Raw genomic sequence first — 13,689 nt, forward strand, 5'->3', positions numbered from 1 at the left:
GAATTATTAAAGTGAAATGAGATGGAGGGTAATTATATTATATTAAGATATAAGTATTATATAATTTCTTGTTATGGAGGTTTAACAAGAATTCTAGGGTAGACAATGTTGTTATTATCATTCTTTGAGGGAGTGACTTATGTCATGTTATATATTTATCAAGTAGTTTCTATTGTACCAAAATGGTAGTCACATTTAAAGATTTTAATTTTAATTTTTTATTAAATGATATGTAGTTTTTCATTAAGAAAATATAACAATGTGAAAAGTGAATTCATGAACACTATATTTATGGACTTGTCAATAAAATGATCAATTCTATAAAGTACATAAAAATTAACAATAACTATTGCATTAATTTAGTAGTGAAGATGGATGGTGGAGGACAATTAGAACTATTACCTTTCCTTTGATTTAAATTGTTACAACTTATGACTTCTAATTGTATCTATTTTCCTTGCTAATTGCTTAAAAGAAACTTCTTATATACTGATCATCAATGATTTAAAAAAATAAAAAAATTCCAAGTTCTTGTAGATATTTTGAAGAAATATAATTCTTTCACCTAATAGTTCTCCTTTCATTGACAATTCACAAATCTTGTGATATGCTACATTTTTTAACTATTTCACAAATATTAACTTGCTCAAGACAAAATATTCCACAAAGATGTCTCTCTAAGGTCTCCATAATGAGAACCCATTACTTCAACCAACTAAGCTAAACCCCTTGGACACTTTGAACAATAATTATAAACAAATCTATTAAAAAATAAATAAAAATCTTGTACTCAATGAATTGTTTGTTAAAAACTTGAAAGTGAATTTTTTTATCAAAGTTCTAGTTTCAAAAGATATTGAAAAGTAACACCATTGTTTTATCTAATATTTCATTTTTCATTGTCAAGTCACAAGTCTTAATATATTGATATAATTGCACTATTTCCTCATTAACTGTAATTTATTCTTGGCCATAAGATAATATCTTTGACACACTAAAGATTTAACAAATTTTTAAAATTAAAAAAATCATTAATTTGTTTGACAAAAATATTTCAATATACTTTTAATTGATTATATATATAATAATAATAAAAATAAAAATAGGCAAGAGCCTTTTAATATGGGAGGTCTTGGATTTGAATTTGATTAACACTTGAAAATAATAATTAATCTCGTACCTTATAAAACATAATTAGAATCTAATATTATTTTACACAAATATGACCATGTCCAACTTCATAGCTCACCCAATTCATAAATTATTTCTTACTAATTATTCACATATAAATCTATTCAAATTAAAATATTTAAAATTTAAAAAATGGCATTGCTTAATATTTTAAATTGTTTAAGTGTTGCTTGACAAAGATGTCATTGCTCAACTTCATGCCACATTTTCTCACATAACATGCATCCACAACTTAATACAAACAAATTGCTCTATATTGTTTTCATATCTCAAGCTAATATTAAACAAATTAGTCTATATTGTTTTATATCTTAACATAAGCAAAGACTATTTAAAAACCCAGCCTAGCTCACAAATGAGGTGTAATAGCCAGAGAGACAAATCAATCTTTAATGGCACCGCAATGTGCAAATGAGAATATAAAACAAGCAAAACTGGTTCCAGACTGATTAGACTTTGTGCCGTAGCCGCTTTTTAAATTTAGAAACCGAGTTTCCTTATATAAGAAGAAGAAGATGAGGCAAGGGACAGACTAGCGCCAGAGGTGGATTATATGGCCATGTGACCGTATCTGATAAGCGGCCCGCGTAGCTATCTATCTCAACAAAGAGCCGATAGACTTAGATGTTCGGGCCGCCCTTACGCTATCACTTGCTATGTACTCCCATTCTCCTAGACGGATGTCACTCAGCCACAATCATTATTATGCTCCCTTCCATTGCTTACCTGAATTCGGTAGAAGCAGCCAACACAAGAACCAAAATAACAATCTAATCTCTTAAACAAAGCTTCGAGGGAAAGCTAGGGAGATAGAGAGCGCGTTCTACAGTGGGGATGCATATCCTGCAAGGCCCCCAGAGAATCGGAATCCACTACTGCTTCTCTTGTTTCTGCTGGTTTGGTTAAATCCTGTGTAAGTAAATCAATGAGAAAATATTTCCACAATCCATGATAATCATCTGCGAGCATAGCATTTCTGGGTTTGATTGTGCTTAGATTCTTCATCGACATTTGGAATCACACTCTCTGCGCAAGAAAAACTGTGTATATATATATATGTATATGTGTATGGTTTTCTGTGTATGATTTGTAGTTGTGAAGGATATGAGGGGGTGAAATGATAGGATATGTTCAGGGTTCGAGTCTCGAATCGGGCTCGATTTCGCAGGCCATGGCCATGAGCAGTGCAACCACAGCAATGGCGGAAGCCGGGAATAACAGTGCTAATAACAACGGCAGCATCGTCGCGGGTTCGAATCCGGCGGAGGGCGCGAGCGGGAGTATTGTGGATCCTAATAAGAAGCCACTGGCAAAGCGTTCTTCGACGAAAGATCGGCACACGAAAGTGGACGGACGAGGGCGGAGGATTCGTATGCCTGCGACTTGCGCGGCTAGGGTTTTCCAGCTCACGCGGGAGCTCGGGCATAAATCCGATGGAGAGACGATTGAATGGCTTCTACAGCAGGCGGAGCCCTCGATTATAGCGGCGACAGGGACGGGGACTATTCCGGCGAATTACTCCACTCTGAATGTTTCGATGCGGGGTTCGGGGTCAAGCATTTCGGCTCCTCTGAAGCAGCAACAACAACAACAACAGCAGCAAAGTTCGTTCTTTGGGGTTGGGCGGGACTCGAACCTTGCTCGTTTCGAACACCAGTTCCGAATGCGGAATGAATGGGAACGCGCGGAGGAGGATACGAAGGCGCCGTCGTCGCACGACATGTCATTAATGGCGGCCGGGTTTCATCACCAGGACAGCGGGTCGAATCTGATGGGGGACATGGGGGAAGGAGGATCGGAGGAAGTGAATTTGAGGAAGAGGTTTCGAGAAGATCTGTTTAAGGAAGACGACGGCAGCCCCCATGCGGACGCGGCAAAGCGCGTAATGCCGGCGGCGGCGATGTGGGCTCACGGTCACATGCCGCCAGGGGGGTTCTGGATGCTGCAGCCCGTGAGCGGAAGTGCGAATTCACATCTCATGGCGGCCGGCCCGCAAGCTGAGCCTCCCATGTGGCCGTTCCCTACAACGGGCGGGCCAGCTTCCATGTACTGTATGCCGACTGGAACCTCAATTCACATCGGCGGCCCTGGTTCGAACCTCGCCAGATCCAACGCCAACAGTAACAACAACAGCAACAACACAGCTAACAACAACAGTAATCTTTCAAATCTTTCCGCTTTGCCGCTGCCGTTTGTTCCCAGGATGAATCTGATGAGCACTCAGGACGCAACGGCTGCTGTTTCTGGAGGCGGATCTTCGCGGTTTGTTTTGCCTTCGATGATGTTGCCGCAGCAGCAGCAGGGATCGAACCCCGGGCAGGGCCTCGGGGTTAATCCGAGCGAAAGCCATCTCGGAATGCTCGCTGCTCTAAATGCGTACAGTAAAATGAGCTCTGAACAACAGCAGAATCATCACCAGCAAGGAGAGGAGGGCAGATCGGGGGAAGCTGATCATCAGGCCGCTAATTCTCAATGAGAATTTTAAAATTTTTCCATTCCAAAGCTGTAATTTTTATTTAACGGAGTTGCAGATTGGTGCAACCCTAGCTTTTCCGTTTCGGACATGAAATCATTATCAGAATTGACATGCGCACTACTGAAATTTTATATCGAATTCCAGCCAAAGCATCGGGTTCGCGTCTACGACGATGCAGTAACAGTTGAGTGAGTCCGTCCGTCCGTCCGTTCATTTTCGATCTGTAAGTGATTTCCTTTGTGTAACTGTAGCAGCGCTATTGTTGTATTCTCTTTCTTTTCATTAAAATCGTCTTAGCAGGTCGGTATCGTCAGTGTTTGAGTTTTCAGGGTTTAAGATTTATTATTTGTTGGCTAAACTGGCCAAAGATTAGAGTTTGTTGTTGAGCAGAGCAGGTGTGTACGTCTTGATAAAATTCTTTTATTTTAAAGGGAAGGGGGCAATGAATAACTTCTTGTGTGAATAGATGAAGATTGAAGGGCTTCCAAGTGTGCTTCTGAGAAGCTCTGGTCTAGCTTTAATCGCTGCGTCATTCTTGACTGTTTATCTTCTGATTTGTTTCTATACGCGAGTGGATTTAACATGTAACTTGTATTTTTAGTAGTAATCGTAGTTTGACACTCAGGCAGTCAGCCAGTCAGTCTACTTGGGAACTGTATTGTTCTTGATCTGGTATTTGTTTTCGAAATGCTCAAAATAACTGTCTTAGACAACAAATATTACCTGTGTTCATATACGGAGTTTTCTTCAGTAATTTAGAACTTTTGAAGCTTGGAATTTGAAAGTTTGATTCTGTTAATGCATTTGTTTAATCAGACGCTTTACAAATGTATTCGCACTATTCGCACTGCATGTTTTCTGGATCAGTGCCATGTTTTATAATAATAATTTCACCGTGTTTCATTCATGACTACAATAAAAATGGACTTTTTTCTCTCTCTCTCTCTTCTGAAGGGGCCCAGAACGATCATTGAGATGCTTTTGATCGGTAAATCCAAAAGAATTGGAATGGCCGGTAAGTATAGATCGTATTCTAAATGTTAGGTTTTCATCTATCGCAAAAGACAATTTAATAAACCTATTCATATACCTCAACTTTTTCAGGTACATTTTTTTTTTCTAAAGTGCGTCCTGGATCGCCATTTCTCTTTAACATCACAGTTCTTAAACAAATTAATCATCATCCGCAAAACATTGGAGGTTTTTGAACGAGACTGTCTTGACATCCAAGCAACGTATTTCTTTATTCAAAAGGGTAAAAAAAACCGCATTGAATGTCTGCAATATTTAATATTTTAGTACCATTGTCTGCCATAGGACCTGCAACTGTGCAAGACATTCAAGTGTACCGAATGATCTCATACTAAACCCGTTATTATAGTTTCTTTGAAAGTTTTAGCTTTGCTTTCACATTAACACGAAGAATCTTCACCCTCACGCAGAGATTCCAATCGCGTAGTGCCCAACGGTACAGAAAGTAGCCTCTGACATTGCTTACAATTCAGCTAAAATAGCGTGACGTCGGCCATTAAAATAAAATTGATCAGAAGAAAGCTTCAAATTTGAGTAGAGATTAAGGAACTAAATGTAGTGTGAACATGACGGAAGGCTATCGTCATTAACAAACAACAATATCTGCAAAACCCATCAATCCTCTTACAATCCTGTCGGATCGATCTCCATTTAGTTGGAAAAGTAGTGAGATTATGTAAATTAATTCATCTAATCTTCTTCCTTATCGTTACTCTGACGTACAACGCATAACAGCCAAGTCTGACGAATCAGTCATCTCTGTTATGCCATGTAAATTATGTGCCTCTCCATTCAATACCAAACCGAGCGTTTTTCTATTGCAACTTGACTGAATGTCCATAATGCTTACAACACTATTATTCTTAAATCATTTGAATGTATTTAACAGCTCACCTTATGCTTCCTTTCTACCTGTCCCATGTGTAGCTTTTCTTCAATGTAATGGAACAAATAGTAAGCGCTGTTAATGATCTTAATTTATTGGTAAACAGGCAATTATATTTCTCTCAAGTGTTTAATTTCTTTGAAGTGGCAAATTTTAACTGATTGCAGGTGATTTTTAATTTGATCTTTTAACTGTAAAGAAACAAATGGTAATCATTCCAGTTATTTGGCTTTGCTCAGAACTGATAAAATATGACTTCACATTTCCAGGATGTTGCTGCTTTTCTTTTTATATTTGTTTGTTCAGCATGCACTGGAAAGTAACATGTTGTGCATAAACTAAATATCAGAGTAGCTCAGTTTGAATAAAAACGAGACATAAGACTATAAATTATGAGAAACAAATACTGAACGAAAGTTTATCACAGGCAGATAAGTAGTATTTTAGTTGGGAGGAAGCTTCCTTGAAGGTACAGAACGGCTTATATTTCTACGAACATACAGCTTAAGGATCTAAATATTATTCTCCAGAAAGGGGGAAAATTTATTATAGTAAAAACAATACTATTTAAATCATTCAGTTTCTGAGACGCCATGTTCATTCAAGGGGAAAACGCTATTCTATAAATGTTTAGAGAATAAATAAGCATGGTCTGAAGAAGAAGATTGTGAGTGTGTTCAGCTTAAAGTCACGAGAGATCATCTGGTAAAACTTTTGTAGCTTTCATGAAAACATATCTGAGAGACTCATTATAAGGCACAATATAATATCTACTTTCATCCATGCGAAAACAAGGCGAAGCAAAGAAAATTCACCAAAAAATTCTCGTAATAGGGTTCGGGGTTGCTAATTTTATGATCTTGAATGTAATTAGTGTTAGAGACCATATAATGGAGGGAGGAAAAGATAACCAATCTTATAAGAGCTGCTCTGATGCAAATGTTAAATGTACTTTATAACATTGTTAAAGAGAAAAGTCCACGTTCCATGTAAATTTTTTTCATTGTTTCTTTCAGAGTATTTTGTTTGAATGGTTTTAACCTACAATTTAGTATTTTATTATATATAGTTTTTTAATAATATTTTTTAATTTAAAATGTAAAGTTATCACATTTTTATGTTAAATTGTTCAATATTTATGATTTAATTTTAGTATTTTTTTCTTAAATTGTATCATACTTTTATTTTTAAAATTAAAATTTTTGTAATTTTTAGTTAATAATTTTAAGAGATGTTTAGTACTTATTATTAAAAGTATGATAAAGTTCAAATAATATTCTTACGAATGTATATTTTAATATATTTTTTAGAATATTTAATGATTGCATATCATTAAATGATCATATAAGAAAAATTAAATTTGATGATCCACATCTATCAAGCCAACATTTATATAACTTGATTTTCTCGCAAATTGATTTAGAATCTAATTGCACATAATAATTTATCATTCCGAATTGCCCAACTCATATTTTTATTTTATTCATCTTCTCATCAATTCTAATTCTTATTGTTTTATCTAATTTTATTTTTTCTAGTTTAATCCTTAAATTTTACATTGTTGATTCTCACTTGTAAATTCTATGATCATAATGGATTACTATCAATTTTTTTTTTTAAATTTATACTTATGTATATATGGAGTATTTTATTATATTCAAACAATTTCTTATATTTGATCTTTGTACACACCATATCCTTGTACAAATTTGTGAAAAATCAACTATTGCAGTCACTGACTATTAATCTCCTATCATAAACGATTATTAAACTGCTGAAAATAAATTTTCAGCTAATATCGAAAAATAACACAACTGCAACTTCACTTATAAAATACGGAAAGAAATGCGCAACACAATGAACAAAATATTTTCGGACAAATTGTCCCTAGAAAAACCACTAAGAGAAAACTAGTTCTATAGATGAGAAATTATATTAAACTTTAGCAAATCAAGAGATACAAAATTCCTTGCCTCTTACTGGCAGAACTTCGACAACTTCCTAATTTCTCCCGTTAATATTCCCCACTGCTATCCCCATGCTAACATTGCAAGACTGTTTGCTAACACTACAAACGTTTCTCCAAAACTTCATGTTCTTCAAATGCCCCCTGACCTTCTTTTATACTACTCATGTTGGTAAACCAACGGCTGAGATTGATTTACAATCGACGATTGAGATTAAGACAACTTGACAGCCAACAATAGAATTGGTTGCAAGGTGTCCAAAAGGGAATCACTAAAATTAGTAAATAATTATCCTTGCAATAACCATTTACTAATTCTTGGCAAGTGGACAAATAGCTGTCCAAACTACCCATAACTAATGCTGCTATACATAGATAAAGACGAACAGCTGTCCAAGCTACCCATAAATACTACTTCTATTTTCGAGTCAGAAATAACAGCTGTCCAACTGACAATAATTAACACTCCCTCTTAGCGAGGAAGCTGTTCTGCAGGACACCTAACTTATCTTTGAAAAAGATAAATTTAGGCTTTCCCAAAGCCTTCATCAGAATGTTTGCTACCTGCTCATCTATAGGTATGTATTGTAGTCGAACAATACCTCATTGTACACAATCCCTAATGAAGTGATATCTGATATCTATATGTTTAGACCTATCATGAAACACTGGATTCTCAGACAACTTGATGCAACTCTGATTGTCACAATGTATCATAGTAGTCTCAACCTTCTGACCAAACAAGGCTACTAACAACTTTCGAAGCCATATAGCTTCACATGTCGCCATGCTAGCTGCTATGTATTCTGCTTCTATTGAACTCAGAGCCACAAACTTCTGCTTTCTGCTGAACCAAGATACAACTCCTGATCCCAAGCTGAAACAACACCCTGAAGTGCTCCTTTTGTCTGTTGTACTTCTTACCCAATCTACATCAGTATAGCCTATCAACCTGATACCTTCACCTCGAACATATCTGATCCCATACTCGACTGTATCACACAAGTAACGTAGCACATGCTTAGTCGCTATCCAATGCATTCTCTTTGGTTCAACCATGAACTGACTAAGAGAGTTTACTACAAATGCTATATCTGGTCTAGTGTTGACCAAATACATAAGCGAACCAATCAACTATCTATATAAAGTGGGATCTACATCTTTCTCCTTAGTTGTATCTACCTTCCTCCAATTCGTGATCATGGGTGTAGACATGGCTTTGCAATCCTCCATCCCAAATTTCTTCAAGATTTCAATGCAATATTTCCCTTGACCAAGGAAAATCTCCCCATCTGTCTGCCACACTTCCATGCCTAGAAAGTAGTGCATAAGTCCTAAATCCTTCATCTCGAACTCTTTTGCAAGGTTCCTCTTGCAATCCACTATGAGCCCTAGTGAACCTGTAAGAAATAGGTCATCCACATAAAGAACAAGAATGAGAATCTCACCCCCAACCATCAAGTAGTAGAGGTTAGCATCTACTTCACTCTTCACAAAGCCCATTTTTTGCAAGTATGTATCAATGCACTCATACCACGCTCTAGGAGCCTGCTTGAGTTCGTACAATGCTTTCTTCAATCTGCACACGTGGGTCTCTTTGCTGTGTGCTACAAAGCCTTTTGGTTGTTCTATGTATACCTCCTCCTTCAACTCACCATTAAGGAATGCTGTCTTGACATCCATTTGATGGATCTGCCATCCCATTTGTGCTACAAGTGAGATTACAGCTCATATAGAAGTATACCTGGCAACAGGAGCAAATGTCTCCTCATAGTCTATTCCCTCCTTCTGAGAGAACCCTTTTGCCACGAACCTCGCCTTGTATTTCTCGATGTTACCATATGCACTATGCTTTATCTTATAGATCCAACGTGATCCAACTACAACCCTATTTTTTGGTCTAGGTACCACCTCCCACACATCATTTTGCATTATTGAAGAATATTCTTCAACCATAGCATCTCACCATACCTGATGTTCTGCAGCTTCCTGATAGCTAGAAGGCTCACTATCTACCAACTAACTAACTAATGCCACATAGTCATTGAACTTGGCTGGTTGTCTTCGCTATCTAGTACTCTTCCTAGGAGCTCCCACAAACTCTTAAGTATCCCTTTGTGTATCTGGAACCACATGGTTCCTGCTGCCAACTGTAGAGGATGAAATGTCAACCTCTAAGTCTTCTAGATGCATTTCCTGTTGCACTTGTTGCTCCATACTCTGTGAATCTTCACTTAACTGAGTCTACACTCGTACTCGTAACTATACTTGAGCTTTGCTGCCCTTGACTTGGTCTTGGAGCTTTTATTGGCTACTCACTCTAATCATCTGCTGGCAAATCTCTAGATCTCCTGAATGCCTTATTCTCCATGAACTTGACATCCTGTCTGACAATAATTCTTTTAGTCCCCGGAATGAAAATCTTGTATGCCTTTGAGGTCTCACTGTACCCAAAAAAGTACCCCCTCTCTATAGTCTGATCTAACTTTGTATGTGTATCTCCAGGAATATGGCAATATGCCAAACTCTCGAATATCCTGAAGTGACTAACATCTGGCTTCTTCCCTATGAAAGCCTCCTCTGGTGTCATCTTCCCTAGCACCTTGTGTGGAACTCTATTCTGGCTGTAGACTGCTGTATTACACACCTCTGCCCATAAGTAATGGGGCGTGTCCTGGTCATGTAGCATAGCTCTTGTTGCCTCCGATATAGAATGGTTCTTCCTCTCAGCAACTCCATTCTGCTATGGATTGTAAGGAACAATCCATTCTCTCTTGATTCCTTCTCTGGTGCAGAACTCCTAGAAGACATTTCCTTTGTACTCGCCTCCATTGTCTGATCGAAGAACCTTTATCTTCTTTCCTGTCGAGTTCTCCACAAGAGCCTTGAACTCTTGGAATCGACTGAAAACCTCATCCTTAGTCTTCAAGAAGTATGTCCAGGTCTTTCTAGAGAAATCATCAATAAAAGTAACATAGTACTCATATCCTCTGAGAGATTTCGTCAACATCAGTCCAAAAACATCTGAATGTACTAGATCAAGAACACCCTTAGATCTGGTGTCACTCCTTGGAAAAGATGCTTTCACAAACTTCCCCAACACACATCCCTTACATACATCGTCATGCTCTGTGCTCAACTCTGGAACACCTGTCACTGTCTCACGAAGCAATCTAAGTGCTCCATGATGACTATGGCCCATCCTCCTATGCCATAGATCTCCAAGATCTCTAGGATTACTGTTGTTCATAAGTGCCTTAGGAGTATCAAACTGCAATCTATAAATGCGACCACTCCTAACTCCAATAGTTATGGGTGATTTCCAATCCTTGTGCTTAATCAACACATTTGTCCCTCTAAAGAGTACATTATACCTCCTATCTTGAAGAACAGATACAGAAATCAAATTCATACCTAAGCTTGGCACATATAACACATCATGAAGTGGAATTATCTTTCCATTCTCCCTCTGAAACTGAATAGTCCCTTTCCCAACAAGGTTGAGTTTGGACAAGTTTCCCATAGAAATTTGGATGTTGGTGTCCTCCTCCTTGTAACTGAAGAAGTACTCTCTAACTCCTGTCATATGAAATGATGCCCCACTATCTATATACCAAACACACTGTGAGGTTGAGCTAACCATACAAGCTATGAGTGCAAACTCATCTTCCATTCTACTAGAGAGTTCTTTCGCACTTGCTAAAGTTGCCACCTGCTTCTTACCCTTCTTTCTCTCTGGGAAATCACTGACATAGTGGCCAAACTCGTGACATCCAAAGCACTTGACGTTAGAAAGGTCCTTCTTCTTCTTCTCACTTTGTGAATTTGATCCTTTGCTAGATCCCTTCTTTGCTTTCCCTTTACCTGCTAGGGCAACGTTCTCTTGTTCCACCTCATTTTTCTGACTCTTGTTGGCCCCATTGACAAGACTTAGTCTAAACTCCTCCTGAGTGAAATCAGTCCATAGTCGATCCCAACTTGGTAAAGTATCTCGTCCACTGACAACTTGAACAAAGACACTCCATTGTTTAGTAAACCCATTTAGGGCTATTCTCACTAGCTCATCATCACTAGGGCTATCTCCAACAACTGCTAACTCATCCTTGACAAGTCTGAGCCTGGTGAGGTAACTTGTGACGTCTTCTCCCTGATTCATCTGGGTATTCTTTAGCTTCTCTCTAAGAATCAACTTCCTGTTGGTGGTAGCATTTTGGTACAGATTCAGAATAGTGTCCCACATCTTCTTCGCTGTATCTAGCTCGAAGATATGTGGAACAATATGATCCTTGACACCATCAAGGATTATCCTCCTCGCCTTGGCATCATCCTTCCTATATGCTGCAAGCTGTGTTGCATCCATTGGTATAGGTACAACACTGGTAGCATAATCCTTGATACCATTCTCTTCCAACAATAAAGAAATTCTAGCCTTCCAGACACCAAAATTTGAGGCACCATCCAATCTATCCTGATCTCTCAAACCAGCTGAAGCCATCTCAAGGGTTTAAAGCAATAATAAATCTAAAGAGATCAAAATTTCTTTCCTAGGGCAAAACTCTTCTACCCTTAACAATGCTCTGATACCATGTGAAAAATCAACTATTGTAGTCATTGATTATTAATCTCCTATTATAAATGATTATTAAACTGCTGAAAATAAATTCCCAGCTAATATCGAAAAATAACACAACTGCAACTTCACTTATAAAATATGGAAAGAAATGCGCAACACAATGAACACAATATTTTTAGACAAATTGTCCCTGGAAAAACCCCTAAGAGAAAACCAGTTCTACAGATGAGAAATTATATTAAACTTCAGCAAATCAAGAGATACAAAATTCCTTGCCTCTTACTGGCAGAACTTCGACAACCTCCTAATTTCTCCCACTGATATTCCCCACTGCTATCCCCACGCTAACACTATGCCCTTGCTAACACTACAAGACTGTTTGCTAACACTACAAACATTTCTCCAAAACTTCATGTTCTCCAAATGCCCCCCTGACCTCCTTTTATACTACTCCTGTTGGTAAACCAACGATCGAGATTGATTTACAATCGACGGTTGAGATTAAGGCAACTCGACAGCCAACAATAGAATTGGTTGCAAGGTGTCCAAAAGGGAATCACTAAAATTAGTAAATAATTATCCTTGCAATAACCATTTGCTAATTCTTGGCAAGTGGACAAACAACTGTCCAAACTACCCATAACTAATGCTGCTATACATAGATAAGGACGAACAACTATCCAAGCTACCCATAAATACTATTGCTATTTTCGGGTTAGAAATAACAGCTGTCCAACTGACAATAATTAACAAAATTTTCCCCATAGTACCTTTAATATGTTGTCATTCTATTTTAAATACATCAATACTTTTGCTAATAAAAATACAAATGCTTATGATTGAGTAATGAATTTTTAAACTTAACATATACATGCATGCATGCATGCATACATACATACATATATATCTATATATAAAATCTAATGAAGATACTTGTATTTAAAAATAATAATATATTTTTATTAACCTTCACAATATGTAGAACAACTATGTTCCTTTTGAACGTCTTTTGAAACTATGATTTGGTTGAACAAATTCAATTACCAAGTTCTTTGACAAAATAATGAATTTATGAAACGTTTTTATTTTTTATTTTTAAAATTATTTATTTGATGATTGTTGTTGACAATATATTTCTTTTGAAGAAGTGAGTGTTTTTTTAATTTAATAGTTTGTTAAACGAGCTTTAATTTTTTAAATTATTTTTTGTCAAATATATTTCATTATATATTACCATTAATCTATAATATATGAAGAACTAATAAAATTATTTAATATTTTATTGAACTTTGCTAGTTGATGATGAAAGGAGATCTACCACATAAAAAACGTTTTTTAATTTTAATTTTTTGAAACTAGGATTTGGATAACATAATGTGCTTGATATAATAGACTAAATTGAAATAATTACTATGTATAGTTGAGCAGTTTTTTTAATCCATATATATTATAGAAATAATAATGATTGGACATGTAAGTATGCATCTTCATTTCCACTAATCCATCAATCAATGCTTCTCTAGTAATATGTACATTTTAAAGACCTCATGAAGCCAATATTCTAT

At 36.8% G+C, this 13,689-nt stretch overlaps 1 protein-coding gene across 1 annotated transcript; it reads left to right on the forward strand.

Moving 5' to 3' along the window:
* The first annotated feature begins 1,643 nt into the window (after nucleotides 1-1,643).
* LOC149545120 (uncharacterized) lies at nucleotides 1,644-4,384 on the forward strand. Its single transcript, XM_089790521.1, has one exon. It carries the CDS (start codon nucleotides 2,309-2,311, stop codon nucleotides 3,665-3,667), a length of 1,359 nt encoding a protein of 452 aa, XP_089646647.1. The 5' UTR covers nucleotides 1,644-2,308; the 3' UTR covers nucleotides 3,668-4,384.
* The last annotated feature ends 9,305 nt before the right edge of the window (nucleotides 4,385-13,689 follow it).

Source organism: Cupressus sempervirens, chromosome 7, assembly GCF_028749045.1.
Source record: "Cupressus sempervirens isolate cs-2001-9-10 chromosome 7, ASM2874904v1, whole genome shotgun sequence".
Lineage (NCBI taxonomy): Eukaryota > Viridiplantae > Streptophyta > Pinopsida > Cupressales > Cupressaceae > Cupressus > Cupressus sempervirens.

Excerpts from the sequence above, each read along its gene's own strand:
- LOC149545120 (XM_089790521.1), top strand. The coding sequence starts at position 2,309 with ATGATAGGATATGTTCAGGGTTCGAGTCTCGAATCGGGCTCGATTTCG.